At 44.6% G+C, this 17,681-nt stretch overlaps 1 protein-coding gene and 1 long non-coding RNA gene across 10 annotated transcripts in view; one reads left to right on the top strand and one right to left on the bottom strand.

Annotated features, from left to right (window-relative positions):
* CSMD2 (CUB and Sushi multiple domains 2) overlaps nucleotides 1–17,681 on the bottom strand; it is a 602,474-nt gene that overhangs the window by 181,926 nt on the left and 402,867 nt on the right. For all 9 annotated transcript variants that reach the window (XM_045035511.1, XM_023258438.2, XM_023258437.2 and 6 more), the window contains 3 exons: nucleotides 16,144–16,313; nucleotides 6,247–6,403; nucleotides 4,273–4,464 (listed from right to left, as the gene is read on the bottom strand). In XM_045035511.1, coding sequence (XP_044891446.1) covers nucleotides 4,273–4,464; nucleotides 6,247–6,403; nucleotides 16,144–16,313 — 519 coding nt within the window. The remainder of the gene's footprint in view (nucleotides 1–4,272; nucleotides 4,465–6,246; nucleotides 6,404–16,143; nucleotides 16,314–17,681) is intronic.
* Nucleotides 4,374–7,708, top strand: LOC123379558. Its single transcript, XR_006584147.1, has 2 exons — nucleotides 4,374–4,487; nucleotides 6,599–7,708. It is a non-coding gene; the product is annotated as an uncharacterized LOC123379558 (long non-coding RNA).

The raw sequence follows: 17,681 nt of genomic DNA on the forward strand, positions 1-17,681 counted from the left end.
ATGGACGGATACACAAATACGGTGTCATCCATATGGTGGAATATTATTTGATCATAAAAAAAAGAATGAAGGATCGATACCTGCTACAACATGGATGGACTTTGAAAACAGTGTGCTATGTGACAGAAGCCAGGCTCAAAAGGCCACATGTTATGTGATTCTGATTATATAAAATGTCTAGAACAGAAAAATCTATAGAGACAGAAAGTATGCTGGTGGTTGCCTGGGCCTGGGGGGAGTGTGCAGGGGGCAGTGACTGCCGATGGGTACAGGGCTTCTCCCGGGTGGACAAAATGTTCAAAAATCAGATGGTGGTGATGGGTGCAGAACCCTGTGAACAGATAAAAAGCATTGGGCTTCAAGTATATGGTATGTGAATTACATCTCAATAGAGCCATTTAAAAAAAGGTCCTTGGGTGGAGGGCTGACAGCTTACTCTGCGGCCAAACTCCTTAAAGCCTCCTCGATGATGCATACACTTGAACCTGTGCCTTGCCAGCAATGGGGCTGCGTGGGGTGCCAGGAGCACAGAGGAAAACAAGCGTCCCAAGGGCCAATGGTCTAGAGGAGGAGACAGCCACAGTGTGCCCCAACAGAAGTGCATTTGTGGCAGACGACAGCTCAGAGGAGAGGCGGCTACTTCCCCTAGCTTGGGGCAGGAGGAGTCGTGAGGAGGAGCAGCGGTGGAGTGGGCGGGGGGAGGAACATCAGGGAGAGGATGCTGCAGATGGAAAAGAGAAAGGGCAAACGTCGTGGAGGTGGGCCATGGTGTGGCAGGCTGAGGGGACAGGGGACAACAGGGGAGACAAGGCCGCAGAGCTGGTCAAGCGTCAGACATCCAAGGACGCCATGCATGAGGCTGGGGACTCTCCGGGGGAAGAACCAGTCACCTTACATGCCAGTGAACTTTACACACTAGGAAGTATACTCTGGTGGCAGTCTTTGGGGCACGAAGGGTGGAGCTGGACTCAGGGGATCAGGTCTACACTCCCCGTCGGAGCACCTAGTCCCCCAGGTCAGAAGCTGGTGGTCCTCTGGCCTTCTTCCTCCCCACATCTGATCTGCCTCTGAGACCCAGCCCCTGAACCCCTGGGGTGTTCGTCACATGGACCTCCCTCGGCCTTGTTGCTAGAGTCCTGGCCGAGGCTCTGGCCATTTCTGGGTGGCACAGTTGCCCACCCCCAGCAGTGCCACCTGAGGGACCTTTCTAGAATGCAAACTGACCGGGTCACTGCTTGCTTCAAACCTTCCTTCCCAGAATGAAGTCCAAGCCCCAGAGGGGCTCCTTTTGGCTTCTTGGGCCCCTCCCAACACCGCTTGGTCTAGCCAAGCCTCATGAACACTAGGAGCCAGGACAATGAGGCTTCTTCACGCCTTCATGTGGACTGACAATGTGAAAACATCTTTCTCGGGGGACCTTTGTGACCTGTCCCCTCCCAGGTATAGTTGCCACTGTCCTCCTTTGTGTCTCCATTTTAACAGGAGCAGATTTTTTAAAATCACAACCATGTTACAGTCACATCTGTCTCCTTCACAAGACCAAACACCTTGGCAGCAGGGACCTTGTCTTACTTGTATTTGTGCATCCAGTGCCGCTATAGTGCCTGGCATGTTACAGATGTTTTAGTAAGTGTTTACTGAATGGAAAGATCCATGGATGATCAAATGAATGAGGACGCTTACTGCTTTCCAGGAAAATTACTACAAGGGTCAGAGTCAAGGGAGCATGAGTGACAATGAAGAGGAGAATTATTGCAAGAGTGTTTTAGGAAAGGGAATGACTGACTATGCAAAATCCTAGAAGAAACAGGAGAAGATAGGACCCAGGTTGCAGATAGAAGACTGGCCTTCACCTTCATTAAGTATTTCATGGGCCCCTTGGCTTCACTCGGGGCCACCATGGCATGGTCAGGGAGGAGGCGCTCTGCCAGTAAGCCTGCTCACGAGACTGGATCCTTTGCACGCGCCTTGCTGTGAGTACCCCCTCGCCCCCCCCCCCCATGTGCTGTTGGGACGGGAAGTGCTTGAAGGACGCAGGGCTGAATGGGCCCTATTGGGGAGTGGGTGTGGGCAACAGGACAGACAGTGAGCTGTGGGGAGGAAGACTGTCTGGCCCCACAAACGGGGGAGGTAGTGGAGAGGTGGCAGGACCTTATCCATGCCCTTGGCTAGAGCTTCCTTCCATATTCCAGATGGAGAAGCCCTTCCTGTGTTTGGAGGCAGCAGCAGTGGGGGCTCTTCCTCACGGACGCAACATCTGGGAGGAGCCAAGAGGCCGGCATGCTGCAGATCCATTGACAAGACCATGAGACTCTACTCTTTCTGGTTGTCACCCTTCTTCCCATCCTTAGAGCCTTGGCTGCCTCATGTGGGCTGTAGCACCCACTCATCGACAAAGAAAGCCTCTGCGATGTCTTAAACTACAGTGGTCATTTCTGCTAGACCGTGATAAAGTCCACCACAACATGACGTGTGTAAACATATATACCCACAACCCCAAATACATAGCCTCACTCCTCTGTGTGGGGCCTGAGGGAGTCTCCATGGGGAAAACCTCCGAGATTCAAAGTTTAAGTACTCTTCCCAGCACTGCTTGAGTGGATCCACTAAGTTCAGCCCAACCAGCACATCTGACATTCAAAAGAACCTTACAGTGAATCCTTTCTGCAAAGCAACTGTCTTGTAACGTGAATCATCTCCTTTCACATTTCGCCTGCTCTAGCTTGCCTGTGGCATCATACTGTCATCCATTTATGCATATGTCCCGCCCTCGCTAGCCGGGGATCTGCCCTCCTCAGAGTTCCTAGTGCCCAGCATAGGACCTGGCACATGAAGGAAAGAAGGGGACAAAAACAGGATGCAGGGAGAAAGGGATGGGGCATGACTGCAGACTGGGTCAACCTTAGAGGGCAAAGGGAGAGGCTATTTAGAGGTCGCCATGCTGGTCTGTCCACTGTCAGGCTTAACATCTTCTCTTTTAGACCCTCTGTTGTACAACAGTGCTGAAATCCTGTTAAAATGAAGCTGTCTAGGGGAAAAATATTGGCCATTACCGTTGTCCACCACGCTGGTTCAAACCCTCAGCACTCACACATGCTAGGCCAGAAGCCCAACCCTCACCCCACCCTCCTCCTGCTGGTGAATTCTTACCCATCCTTTTGAGTCTGTGCAAAACTTCCTTGTATCTCCTCAACACTTTGCCCTAACTCTTTGCACAGTGCTTATCTTGTATTATAATTATCTGTTTATGTGTCTATTTGCCTTGCTAGGCTATGGGCTTCCCAAGGGTAGGGAAAAATACTTTATTCTTTCTTTGTTTACTTCTCTGCCTCTGCACATACCCAAACATATAGCTGCACCAATTCTGGTGTGTGGCTCTTGGTACGGACTTAAGTGTTTTCCCAGTGGATGTCTTGTTCTTATAGGATTGACCAGCACTGCACAGACATGCCGAGGTTGTGGCACAAGGGGAAGGGGATGGGGGAGAGGCCCGGTGTTTGGGGGTGGGGAAGCAGGACAAAGCAGTGGGGTGGGAATCTTGTTCAGCAGGGAGGAGAACAGGTGCAGTGAGGTAGGTGGTGAGAAATGAAAAGGCCACATGGACCGAACGATAGGTTCTGCCTACTTCATACTTCTGCCCTGGACCAGACTGCTCTTATCTTATGACACATGAAGAAAGCTTAGAGGGAGCCTCTGCTGACATTCTGGAAGCACCAGAGGCTTAAGAAAGTGCTGGTTCACTATTATATGCTTCCTCAAGAATGAGGTAGGTGCTAGCTCATTTTCTTACTCTTTCTTCCAACTTTCTCCAGGAAAGGGAGCATAAACCCCATTTTGCCTATGGGGAAACTGAGGCCCAGAGTGAGTCAGAGACTCGTTTGAGTCTGAGTGTTGCAAGAACCCTGGGAACCCCGGCAAAAGCTCCACCTCTTCTTAACTGACTCTCCCAACTTTCCTCTGTTGCCAGCATTACAATTCTGAGGGCATGGCTTGGCTGTGGTCCCACTTGGCTAAATGTGTGACAATGGTGGCTTGCCACCCGCCTGACTGAGCTGCTGCAACACGGGTGTAATGAGGTGTGAAAGTGAGGGAACAGAGAAGTGGGGGCAGGGTAAGCGAGGACTCCCGTGAACAGGAGGATTCAGTCCAGTTAGGCAGTCCCAAAGTGCTGGAGTGTGGGGTCCGACGGGACAGCTTTCATGAGACCAGAGCTGGGAGCATGGGGTTGGGAGGGGACCCGAGGAGTCACTTAAAGAGCAAGAGGCCTCCTACCGACACAGGTGGGGAGAGGTCGGTCCCAGGTCCTGCGCTCCCCACTCAGACACAGCAGCTCCTCACTGCCCCGCAGGCTGTATCCAGGGTCACAGCTGAAGGACACAGAGCTTCCTGCAAAATGGCCTCCATCATGAACCTTGTAGCCAAATTGCGGGGTTCCTGGATCCTCACACTTGATGAGTTCAAAACCTGCCGACGAGAGGAGAGATGGGGTAAGCAAGACCCGGCGTGGCAGAAACCACATTCCCTTCCTTCCCTCAATTTGAAGCCTGCGTCCTCAAGGAAGCCACCAGGCACGTGCCTCTGGCCTCTGGCAGTCTCACTGCTCTGGGGCCACCACACTGCTGTGCTCAGCAGAGGTGATGCTACACCTGCCCCGGCACGTGAATGGTTTCAGTTATTTCTCCCAGGACAGCCTTTATAATAGTTTTCAGACATAAGGTCTGGGTTTCCTATTTCCTTTGTTTGACCCCCAGAGCATTTTGTTAGCAAGGCTGCTCTTTCCATCTTGCTCACTGAGACATTCTGATGGGATAGTGTAATATGGAAACTTCCCTTCAAATGCATATTTCAAAGTTCAATTATGTCCTGCTTAAATACGCTTTATTGAGAGAGGCTAGAGAAGGCTTACGCAGAGCGTTTCTACAAAGCGCCTACTATTTGGCAATTTACTTGTGCTGGCTCTCATTTGTTACCCACAGGAGTCTTACAGGGAGGTATAAGTATCTGCATTTTACAACTGAGAACATGACCTGGTTCAATAAGTGGTGCCAAAGTCACACATTCTCAGATGACAGAGATGGAATTCGCACGTGACTCTATTTTAAATTCTCTTCCACTGATGTGCCTGCTGTAACAGGCATAGACCCCTATGCCAGATGGCCTAAAGCCGAGGCGAGAGGAATCTTGAGTGGACTCACTGAGTTTTGGTTTTTTTTTTTCCTAGCAGCTTTATTGAGATATAATTCACATACTGAACATTCACCCATCTGAAGTGTTCGGTCTTTTAGTATATTCTCAGGGTTGTGTAACTCTCATCACAATCCACTTGCGGATTTTTCATCGCTTCTGGAGGAGCCCTGTCCACATTTCTGCCCCCCAACTTTCTTAGTCCTCGGCAACCATCGATTTCCTTTCCATCTCTATGGATTTGCCTGTTCTGGACAGTTCATATAAACAGTCCATACAACATGCAGCCTTCTGTGACTGGCTGCTTTCACTTGGTTTTCAAGGCTCATCCATGGTGTAGCATGGACCGGTGCTTTATTCCTTTGTAACAGTTAAATAACATTCCATTGTATGGACAGACCTATCACATTGTGTTCATCCATTATCAGCTAATGGATAATCATTGGATTTTAAAATAAGTCCTAAAAGCACATTTCTTTGTATCTACTGGGAAGGTCCAGGAGCTCAAATAAATTAATACGATGGCTGTGAAGCCAAAGTGTGGGGATGTAATCCCAAGTACTACGGGCCTGCATACAAACCTGGGGGCTTTCTGTCTTTGACACTCTGGGAGTAAAAGACAAAGCAAAAATCATGCAAAAGGGAAAGAAGCAAGATTCGACTCTTCAGGGAGTAGTGAAAAATAACATAATTGTACATTAACGTTCACACTTTTTACATCTGGCTGCAGCTGAACCTTATTTTATAAATGCCACGATTAGGAAAGGCTTGGTTTGGTTGCTTTAGTTAAAAGCCTTGGCGTTCATATTTTTCAAGTATTAGTCAGTAACAGGTATGCTGTGACCCTCAGTTAACCACAGAGTTAAACCTTAGAGCTGTATGCCAAGGGGGCAGCTTACTCAAAGCACAGGCACAATGTCTTAGAGGAAATAGTCCGCTAAGCATGAGCCAGAGAAAACCAAACCTGCAAAATGATGGTGATGCCCCAGAGACAGACCTCCCCATCTGCGGAACTAGGGAAAGCCCGATTTCATCGTGCACTCTGATGCAACAGAGACTTACTGGAGAATTGCAGCTCAAAGCCCTTGCTGGTGTTCTCGGCATCGGTGATGAAGTCAAGCCACAGACTACTAGACGTGCTGTTCAAAGTCACCCCCATCATCTCAGAACGGCTGAACACCCCCAGCAAACGGGCGGACTTGTTGTTGCCGTCATAGACCTGGATGCAGGAGAGACCCCCACCTGATGTCAGCATGGCCTTATTTTGAACAACAGTTTCTCATCCCACGGCCTATATCCCCAGAGTTTAGCACCAACGATGTCTGTTAGAGGGGCAGTGAGGCATCAGATGCAAGGCAGACGGCATAGTGAGCCAGTAACAGGGTGAGTGATCAGCCCCTCTTGTCTCTCCTAGGTGCCAGTTCTGTGCCCAGCCCATCTCAGTGCGAATCTGGTCTGTAGGAACCGGTAGCTGTTCTAACCTTTCCAGTGGAGCTCTGCTTTGTCCCTCCAAACCCCATATGGCACCAGCTTACTCTTCAGCAGCCTGGGGAGGCAAGGAGGGGGCTGCCTGAAGGCCCAAGCCATCTGTTTCTGCACACAGGCACACTGGAAGCACCCGACGTCTCTGCATTGCTAAATAATCCTGTCCTTCCAGATGAGATAGCAGTCCTCCCGCCTGACCCCACCCCACCGTGGCAGTGGCCTGTCTTGACTACTCTTCTAGTCATGGCCCCTGGGATGCAGCAGCATGGAATTAAAATGACCAGTGTGTCACGGTGCCTTTCCTTTCCCCAAGCTCAGCCTCTGCCCCTTCCCTCCTAAAATGAGGGCTCCAGCGAGGGCCTGCTGGGCTTGCCATGGGTGGAATCGCGCAGGCATCTGGCTTCCCTCACTCCCATCTGTCCCCTGAACTTCTGAGCACCAGCAAAGACAACAGTCATCAGAATAATGAACTGGCTCCCCAGGTTCTGAGGTTGCTGCTCCTTTCCAGATAATTGTACAAATAACAACAGAAGTTGTGATTGAGTGAAGGACCCCCCTAGTGCTTTGGTAAATATCAAAGATGGGATCTATGGGTGGGTGATGAATATTTGCGCCTGGCACCGGATGTGGTGCCAGCTGCCAGCAAATTGGAACAATATTTCCATTCTACTATTTATGAAGCAAAGCTTTCTAAAAGAAGCCATCCTTTAAGCGAACAGTGCTGTATATTACAGAGATTTGTTTAGGCCCCTGGGAGCCTCAAGTCTGTTTCCAGATTCCTTGTACAGCACCACTGATAGATTGAGGGAATTCTGGAGTTCCAACAGACATAGAGATGACACCAGTTCACCAGTGCTCACTGCAGCACCCAAGCTGTTAAAAATATTTTTACCCACTAAAACATACTGGAATTAACTGATCAAGGCATTGATCGTCAATACTTGCTAACATCACAGTAACAGAAACAAGCAGATATCATGAACACCACTACTTACTTATGGAATCATTTTGCTAAAGAAAAAAAAAAAAAAATCAAACCTGAGTCACATCAAGTCACTGGATCCAATTTCTAACTTATAGGAAGTACAGAGGATGCAGGAATATATGAAATGATACTCTAGGAATATGTTCAGCAAACCTAGAATATGAAAAGTCCCACTGGAAAAATTACCTGACCTCCTCAACAAATAAATTACAAGGGATGGAGGAAAAAAAAAAGATGGAGGCAGAAACCCATTGATTAAAAACCATATGAGACAACCAATCCAATGTCTGGGCCTTATTTGGGTCCTGATTCAAATAAACTGTAAATTAAGAAAAAATATTAGGACATTTATGAGATAATTGGAAACTTGAATATTCACTGGATATATGATGATATTAAGAAATTGTTGTTAATTAATAAAAGTGTAATGGGAACAGGATTATTTCCTTAATTTCTAAGCATAATTCATTCTAACTCATTAAGGACAAAAATGTTCATAATGTGTCATTATGATAAAATATTCATTGCAGAAAACTTATAAAACAGAAGAACACACAGAAGATAACTCTCAACACTCACAACATTTTGGAGATGATCTTTCTATGCTTTGTTCTATGCATGCCTTTCCTTATATATACTTATTTCCTTAATTTTCAATAAAAACAAGATCAAACTATAGATACTATATGGTAACCTACTCTTCCACTTAATATAATGTGCATATTTTTTGAATCATTACATATTTTTCCCCAACAGCATTTAAATAACTGTAGGACTTTCCATCATACAATTAAACCAACCCATACTATCCTTATTCACACATCATTGTCTGGAATGTGTGGCCTGGCATGGAAGAGGCATTCAATAAATGTATGATAAATAAATAAACCAATGTTTTCTTCTAGTACTCTTGTCCTCAAATCCACCTGGAATTTATTTTGGCATAAAATAGGAGATAAGATTCTACTTTTTCTCCTTGGTTGATAAGCCATTTAACCCAACACTATAAATATTACATCCACCACCAATTTTAAATCTACCTTTGTCACATAGACTGTTGTATAAATTTGGCTTTGTCTGTCAACTTTCTATTCTCTTCTATTTCTACTACGCTACCTATTTGTCTTTTCCTGTTCATGACCCATACTGTTTCAGTTACCATAGTTTTATAAGATACTCAAATATTTAGTAGGGCAAGTCCTCTCTTGTCTTTTTTTAACTTAAAAAATTATTCTCCCATGTTTATTCTTCTCGATAAACTCAAGATGAGCTTTCTTAAATTAAAAAAAAAAAAAGACCTCTGGCTCCATCCTCCAAAACTCCCCAACGTGTGTAATTCTGACTGATTAAAATAAAATGTATGGATTAATAAGAGAAAAAGTCCATCTATATGATATTGAATCTTCCTATCCATATACATGGCATCTGGCTTCATTTAATCAAGTTGTTTTGTATGTCTCTCAGTAAAAATCTGTACTTATTTTTGGGTGTTTTCATACTTTTTATTACAATTGGGATACATCTGGGCCTTTGTATACATTTATTCTCTAACATAATATTGTTTGTTTATAAGAATGCTTTGATGGTCCAGTTCATCATCATATACAGGTGATGGATTTGTCTCTGAGTAATCAGAGAGAACCCATACACATCCACTATACCTAACCTTTCCCTTTTCTTTCTCGAGTAGATGTTTTTATTTTCTTCACCTTTGTTGTGGTATAATTGGCAAATAAAAATTGCAGATAATTAAAATGTACCACTTAATATTTTCAGGGACCCATACCATTACATCTAATACGACAGCTCAGCAAGATGGCTGGCTTAAACATAACCACACTACGTGGGCAGCTTTGTACATACAGTTACAAACAATGTGGACACTCCTAGGGACACTACTGTACGTCTGCCTGCACACGTGCTCAAGTTTCTCTAGGGCATACGCCTAGAATGGAGATGCTGGTTGCTGGGAAGGCACATTTTCAGCTTTGTTAGATATTGCCAGATTGCTCTCCAAAGAGTAATACAAATTTAATCCCTCTGACATCGTATGACAGCTTTCATTGCTTTGTATCTTCGCCAACACTTGGTATTTTCAGGCATTCTAATTTTTTCCAATTTGATGGGTGTGAAATGCTATCTTATTTCAATTTGTATGTCTTTGATTATCCCTGAGGGTGAGGATCTTTTCATGTGTTTACCCATAATTCCACTTTCCTCTTATGTGAATTGCTTGTCCATATCCTTTGTTCATCCATGAGTGTGAAACCTCCTTGCATTTATTTCAATTGTATGTCCTTCCAAATAAAGTTTTATAATTTTCTCAGTAAAGATGATGCACATATTTTAGACTTATTCCTAGGTGTTTTATAGTTTTTGCTTCCATTAGGAATGAGCTCTTTTTTTTTCTGATTATATTTTAGTTTATGTTTAGTTTATGTTTTCAGCCACTTTGCTCAATTGTCTTATTGGTTCTGATGTTTTATCCATTGAGTCTTTCATATTTTCTAAATAGAAGAGAGATAATTTTATATATTCTTTTCTAATTTTTATAGTTTCTTTGTTCTTTCTCTGATCTGATTGTAGTGGTTTCGATCTGCAGCAAAATGTTGAATACTAGTGGTGATAACAGAGCTCATGTCTTGCTCCTGGCTTCACTGGAAATCCTTAGGAAGTTTTGTCATTAAGAAAAATGTTTGCCATAGGTGTCAGTAGGAACTTTTTATCAGATTAATAAAGTTTTCTTCATAGTTTTGAGGTATTTTTTAAGAATCATGAATGAATACTGAATTTCATCATGTGATGTTTTGAGGTGACTGGCAGGATCACATACTTTTGCCTTCTAATCTGTTTAGGATATTAGGTTGAATCACATGAAGTTGCCAATATGTGACTGGTTTTGACCTACGAAGACAGCAATTTCATAGGGTTTGTCTAGTACATAATATCATGAGCTTTTCTAATATTGACACATCCTCACATTCCTGGAATAAATCCCACTTGGTCATTTTTGCTTTCAGACACAGCTAGATTCAATATGACATTGTATGTATGTAGGGTGTTTAGATCTATGATAAGTGACTAGTCCAATAGTTTGTTCTTCTATGGCCCTCACTCAGTTTGCTATCAATATTTCTACTTGGCTCATTTAAATAAAATGAATTAGGATATGGATGCTAATTTTTCTCTTTTCTGAGTCAGTCTGATTATTGCAGGATTAGTTATTCCTCGAACTTTTGTCGGTTTACCTGCAAAATAGTCTACGCCTGGGGCCTGTGAGACAGGATATGGGCAGGATCCAGTTTTATTCTTTTTAATGTTTTATTTATATTTGAGAGAGAGGGAGAGAGAGAGACAGACAGACAGACAGACAGTGCATGGGGGCAGGGAGGGACAGAGAGAGATGGAGATAGAATCCGAAGCAGGCTCCAGGCTCTGAACCGTCAGCACAGAGCCCAATGCGGGGCTGGAACCCATGAACTGTGAGATCATGACCTTAGCCGAAGTCGGACACTTAACTGATTGAGCCACCCAGGTGCCTGAGGATCCAGTTTTTTAAGTAATTATTGGTTTATTCAGGTTTTTATTTTTTTCTTTTTTAAGTTTATTTATTTATTTTGAGAGTGTGACAGCAGGGGAGGGGCAGATGGGGAGACGGAGAGAGAGAGAATCCCAAGCAACCTCCACACAAGTGCAGAGGCTGAGGTGGGGCTCGAACTCATGAAGAACTCACAAACCGTGAGATCATAACCTGAGCCAAAATCAAGAGTCAGAGGCTTAACCAGCTGAGACACCCAGGCACCCTTATTTTTTCTTGATATTAGTACTTTTTATCTGTCAATATTTCCCATTTTACCTGAGCTTTCAGATTTCTTAGCTTAGGGTTGTTCCTAAATATTTTCTGATTGTTTCATAATCTCTACCTCATCTGTGACTGTTCCTTTTTCTGTTCCTAAAATTCTGTACCTGTGGCTTCTTTATTCTTTGATCAGTCCTGCAAGGTTTGTGTCTCTTATTAGTTATTTTTCAAGGAACCAGTTGGTTTTGCTGACAATTGCTCCTGTATTTTTAGCTGTATTTATTCTGTCATTTTTGACTTTAAGAAGTCTCTCTCTCCTACTTTCTTTGGAATTATTGTTATATTATCCAAGCTACCTAGATCCTTATTTATTTTTAACCTAGGTGATGTGTCAGAGACTAACAGAGATATATTAAAATCTTCCACCCTGACTTTAACTTTATTTTTGTTTTTTACCTTTCTAGCAGTTTTTATTTAATTTATTCGTGCTATGTTATTTGGCACATAAAGTTTTACTGTGGATTGATTGTACATTTTATTAACATAAAAGAATCCTCTTTTAAATTTCCTTATGAGACTTGAGAGAAATTCTTAAATTTATAACAAACTGATTTCATTTTTCTGTGCTTTACCATTTTTGTTCCTGGCCTCCATTCCATTTTTTAATTGGGTGATCCTGTTTTTCATCTCGATTTAATCTTTCCTCATCTTGGATTGCTCAGTTTTCATTATTGCCTATTTTTGTGTCATAAATATGATATTCTCTCAAATCCTGTTAAGAATACAAATTAGGAGCTTTTAAAGTTTTACTTCTTTGTTGCTTACAGAGGGGCAATTAGCTCACACTCTTCAGACCGGTCCCCTTCTTCTGATCTCTGGAATATTTATACATATCCCGTTAATTTTCTTGTTAGCACACCATCACAGAGGGAGAATAAAATAGGAGAATGGAAATGCCCAGTGGTGTCTAAAGGGGAACGGAGGAATTAGTGAGAAAAGGGCATAGCAGGAGTTCTCCTGCTCCTGGTGCTAAAGTATGCATGTGTGATTGTGGCAGCCTCTTTTCTGATGAGCCTGACCACTTTTGTTAGGCGCCAACCACGGCATTGCCCTACTTTATCTGACTTGCTGACAGAAGCCAAGTCAAGCCCAGCGCGTCCTGCTGAGAGGGAATCGTGGCTCTGTGTGGCCTCTCACACCTAGCACACTTCTGGAAGAGCTAGTGGTATTGAGATCTGGTCCAGGCCAACAGTACATGGCATGTCCTTGGCTCTAGGCTCTGCTGTTCTGACTTAGATGTGATTTCCTTAAGGGTTTTGGCACTGAGTCCATGGGCAGGATTCACTTCAGGTACATGAATCATACTTTGATTAGGCCCTTTCTCAACGTGGGTTCTTTTTTGGATATTCCATTTGGCGAAAATTCTTTTAAGCTATATGTGAAATGTGCCCTTGCCTAATTTCCATGGGTGAGGGCACTTTCCCCTGCATTTGTATCCTTTTAGTCATTTCAGTGGGGACCTGTGCAGGATGGTTTCATATACATATATACACATGTGTTTCATTTGCCATCTTCAGCTGGAGGGTATCTTTCCATACCATTGCAATTCAGAGGCCCTTCCTATCTTACTGAGGTCAGAGCAAAATTTTGGTGGGGGCCAAAATAAAAGGAAATCGGGTAATTAGGGGAGACAAGCTGAAGTATGTATAGGGGCGTGGTTTAAGGGATTTTCGGTAATTAAAGGTAAGACACAGATCAGGGGTCACAAATGCAAGTCAAGAGTCACTCCATGGGTCAGGATTACAAGACTATATGGAAAGATTGGAAGGTTGATCAGATGTATGATATATTGTATCTTGGGCAATAAATAAGGTGTGGAGGAGGTGACAGGTCAGGAGTTCCTTGGTGCGCACCGGGATTTCTTTGCAGGGAAAGGTAAGGCCTCAGGGTGAGGAATTTGCCAGTGTTCCGGCAGATGGGTGAGTTCCAGCACAGCAAGGACAAGGTGTTCTTGGAGCTGACTGGTATGCTGGGCTCCTCCTGCACACGTTCCTGTCGAGGACGACCAGAGTCACAGGCTGGCACAGCAGTGCCGCTACGGCTGACACGGGTGCACGGCCATTCTGGAGACTATTTGGGAAACCAAACTGTGGGTTTCTTTTAGTTCTGAAACAGTTTTGTACCTGTTCATGTCCCAGGTTCTCCCTCAGGAGGACCAGGATCTGAGGAAAAGAGAGCAGGAAGGGATGACACGAAGCCATCCCATCCCCCTTGGTGCCTTGCCCTCCCTTACCCAGGTTCCATTCTATAAGAGTTATGGGGGGCACAGGGTCCCATGAGTGGCCTTTGTGCCATGTCAGAGCCATAGCCCAGCCTTCTGAGGGGGACACTCAGGAGGCCTGGGCACAGCAGGAAGAAGGTCATCGGCAAGAAGGTGGAGCCCACTATTAGAAGGCTGGGTGGCAGGACCAGCTGGGCAGATGGCTCTAAGACAAAGTCTGAAGACTGGGAACATCCCCCAATAAAAAACGGGAATTCATCCTTCTCTCTCCACAACCCTGCAGGACTACCTGGGGTCCTGCATCCTATACAAGTCCTCCCTGACCTCTGACCTGGGTTTTATGGCCTGTGTCTCTCCCTTCTTACCCTGAGTGTCTCAAAAAGTCTCTCTTCTCTCATTTGAGCTGCTCACCTAGACACCACATGGACAGGGTAATTGGGTGTGCACACCTGTTGACCATGTCTTAGGTGCTTCTTTGAATTTAGACCACCCTGGTGAAGAGGCTCAGGTAGCCGCCACACTCCATGTGACCTCCGGCAGCCAAGGAGTCCTTCTGCTGATCCTATCAGGCCACACGCACAGAACTGCTGCTATATTCCCTTTAAAACCTGAAAATTATGTCTCCAGAATTCTTTTCACTGCAGGGTTGGCAATGACCTTCATGCAAGAAGGGCTCTGCATTTCACCAATTCCATCTGCAGCTCTGAAGAGAAGAAATCACCTTGGCCTTGCTGACCCCGGTTATATCCTCTGAAGATCTGGTGTTGATGATGAACAAATGGATGGAGAGAGGTGAGGTCTGGGGGATGCCTGAAGACATGGCCCTTGGAAGTTATAAAGTCTTGTATATTGCTCACTTAAAAGGAGATGCACCGTTTTTCTGCCTGGGGAGCTCAGAGGTTGCAAAGTAGAGCTTAAGAAGCCAGTGACTGGGGTGGGGGCACCTGGGTGGCTTGGTCAGTTAAGCATCCGACTTCAGCTCAGGTCATGATCTCATAGTTTGTGGGTTCAAGCCCTGCGTTGGGCTCTGTGCTGATAGCTCGGAGCCTGGAGCCTGCTTCGGATTCTGTGTCTTCCTGTCTCTCTGCCCCTCCCTTGCTCATGCTGTCTCTCTCCGTCTCTCAAAAATAAATAAATGTTAAAAAAAAAAAAAAAAAAAAAAGAAGCCAGTGACTGGGCCCTGATCCCCCTGGGCTGCTTCACATGTTTTATTTCAGGCATTCCTGGTCCCAACTGGTCACTTCATGGGTTCAAGGACAATCAGTTTAGAGTGAGAAACACCCTCCAAATGCATGTGCACACCCACACCCACACCCACTCACGTACCCCAGCAAACACATGCCCTAGAGAATGAGTCAAGAATATCATCTCTGCTTAAAAAGCACAGTACATTCATCATATCCAGAGAGAATCCTAAGGGATGGGGATCACTTAATGGTTGCTCTTTGGATTTTTCAGAGTAGTGACCTCTGATTGTTTCTAATGTCAAGACTTCTCTGGCTATGGGGAATAAAACTGTATTAGGATAAGCTAAAAAAGTTTCTTGGCATTGGATGAAAATGGACAATTCTGTGTGAGGTTTTCCTTATAATCCATTTTAATAAGGCAGTTCTTTGACAAATTCTCCAGAGTCCATGCTTTGATTACACACATACTCACACACCATACATTACTGGAGATACACATTAATCACATACACACAAAGAAATACAAATTGTACGTATGCTCAGTGTCATAACAAGCCATAATCAAGCACCGTCACTTCTTTAAATCCACTTTGTTTAACGCTGCTGCCACACATGGGCCAGCACCATGGCATACTGAGCTGCTGAAACAGCCCTGCTAGTCTACAGAAACATATCCTCAAGACATACCCAGAAGCACATGCACAAAATACACTGAGACAAGTCTGCACAAACACTGGTCCCTTGAACCAAGCAAACACATAGACTCAGATTCATACACACGTGGAAATGTATATATGAAGGATCTACATCCACAAACACATATCTACACAAATGCACATGCACATACACACGCACACGTGCACAATCTATGAGCTCTTCACTATCCAGCATGATGGTCAGAGTCACGATGAAAAACCTAACCCAATGGCCACTCCAACTGAATTTATTATTATTATTATTTATCATGCAGTCAACCCATACTCCACCACCTATGTATTTGAGAACAGTCAAGTCCTAAGCAAACTCTAAAGTCACATTCTTAGACCTTCACGGACCGTTCTGTTTTGGGTTCTCACTTTCTCCCAGACAAGTGAGGACAATATCCTGGAACTCAGGAGGGAAGAAGAAAGCTTGGGTCATTCACACAGAGAGAAACAAGTAGGTGCTGAGCACACTTTTGTATACCGTAACTCACATCCTCTATGAAATCTATCAGTTTTACCTTGAGCACATCTCCTTCAGACAGTTCAAATGTCCTGGCTTTCAGCTGAATGCCCTTCCCCGGCTGGGTCTGGATGGAGTAGATGCATTCATGGTTGTTATTGTAGTTCACAGGAAAGTTGGGGGACAGCAATGTACCCTGAGTGCCCGTGACTGAATTCCCACACTCAGCTGGAAAGAGAATCACAATAATCACAGATTAACCCCCATCAGCCACATGTGGAAAACAACTTACAGCGCTGGAGAACCTCACAAAGATGGCACGTTGTTTGCCTGTCTATCTGCCCGAATGCCTGTTGCTCTGTCCATTTGTCTGCCGGCCTATAGGACTGCATATCAAAGTTTTTTTAAAAGTATCTGCCCATCTGTAGGCATTTTAAAGAAATTCTGCCCAATTTCTTTCTCTGTCTTATTCTGTGTGTCTCTTTCTCATTGGCAAGAATAGAGATTACCCCACCAGGCATCCTGTACTTTCTTAGTGGCATGAGGCAGCCCTTCTCCACACCTGTTCATACAGTATCACAGCAGCAGAATGATTGAGGAGGATGGCAGGGAGGATGGGGGTGGTCAAGTGAGGAGAGACGGCAGGATAGAAACTCAGAGAGGTGAAAACTGAGTAAGTATTGCTAGCATTCTGAAACTTTACAAGGATTATTTCAATCATTAGTCACAACAACCAACCCCATAAGGTGGGCATAATTATCATCCCTGTTTTAAAAATAAAGGAGCTGGTACTTAACCATTTAGATCAATTCTCTCCATTCACCGAGAGGAGGGGGCTGAGAGCCCAACCCTCCTGGTCCTGGAATTTAAGGCTGCTGAGGCTTTGGAAAAGGTTTTAGCATAGACCCACTGAAACCCTGTTTCATTTGACAGCTAATGAATTCACACCTTCCTCTTGAAGTCTTTTCCTCCTCCTCCAGAATGAGTCATTCTTTCCCCATTACTCCCATATCTTTATTTATAGCAGTCACCACATTTTACTTCACCTATTTGTTAACATTTCCGTCTCCTCCACTGTCGATCCTCTGGGATGTGGTCACATTTCTCTATGCCCAACACCCACTCAGTGCCAGGGTAGGGCAGGCATGAGCAGATGAAAGGGGAGGTAGCTCGGTGGCAGGGCAGAGCTGCAGAACCCTGCAATTATCTCTCTCGGATGTTTAATAGATCCTCTCCCTGTGCTTCCCTATATCAGAGTGCCTACCATATTGCACCCTGATTGCTTCTTACTTGCCGGCATCTTCCACCTAAACTGTGAGTTACTTGAGGGCTCGGGTCATGCTTAATGAATCTATGAACTTCCAAGGCTCAGCCCAGATTGTCTGTAAAATAAATATTTGCCAAATGAATGAATGAATGAATATGGAGGACACTGACCTCAGAAGATGTACCATCCTAAAAATAATTAGGTTCCAGAAGGATGTAAATACAAGTCCAGATGGCAGGCACATTATTTGTCTGGACATATGGAGAATTTGGAGCATGTCTTGAATCTCTGGGGTTGACAGTAGCAAGTCTGCTTTCTCCAAACTATCC

Source organism: Felis catus, chromosome C1 (assembly GCF_018350175.1).
Source record: "Felis catus isolate Fca126 chromosome C1, F.catus_Fca126_mat1.0, whole genome shotgun sequence".
NCBI classification, from domain to species: Eukaryota; Metazoa; Chordata; class Mammalia; order Carnivora; family Felidae; genus Felis; species Felis catus.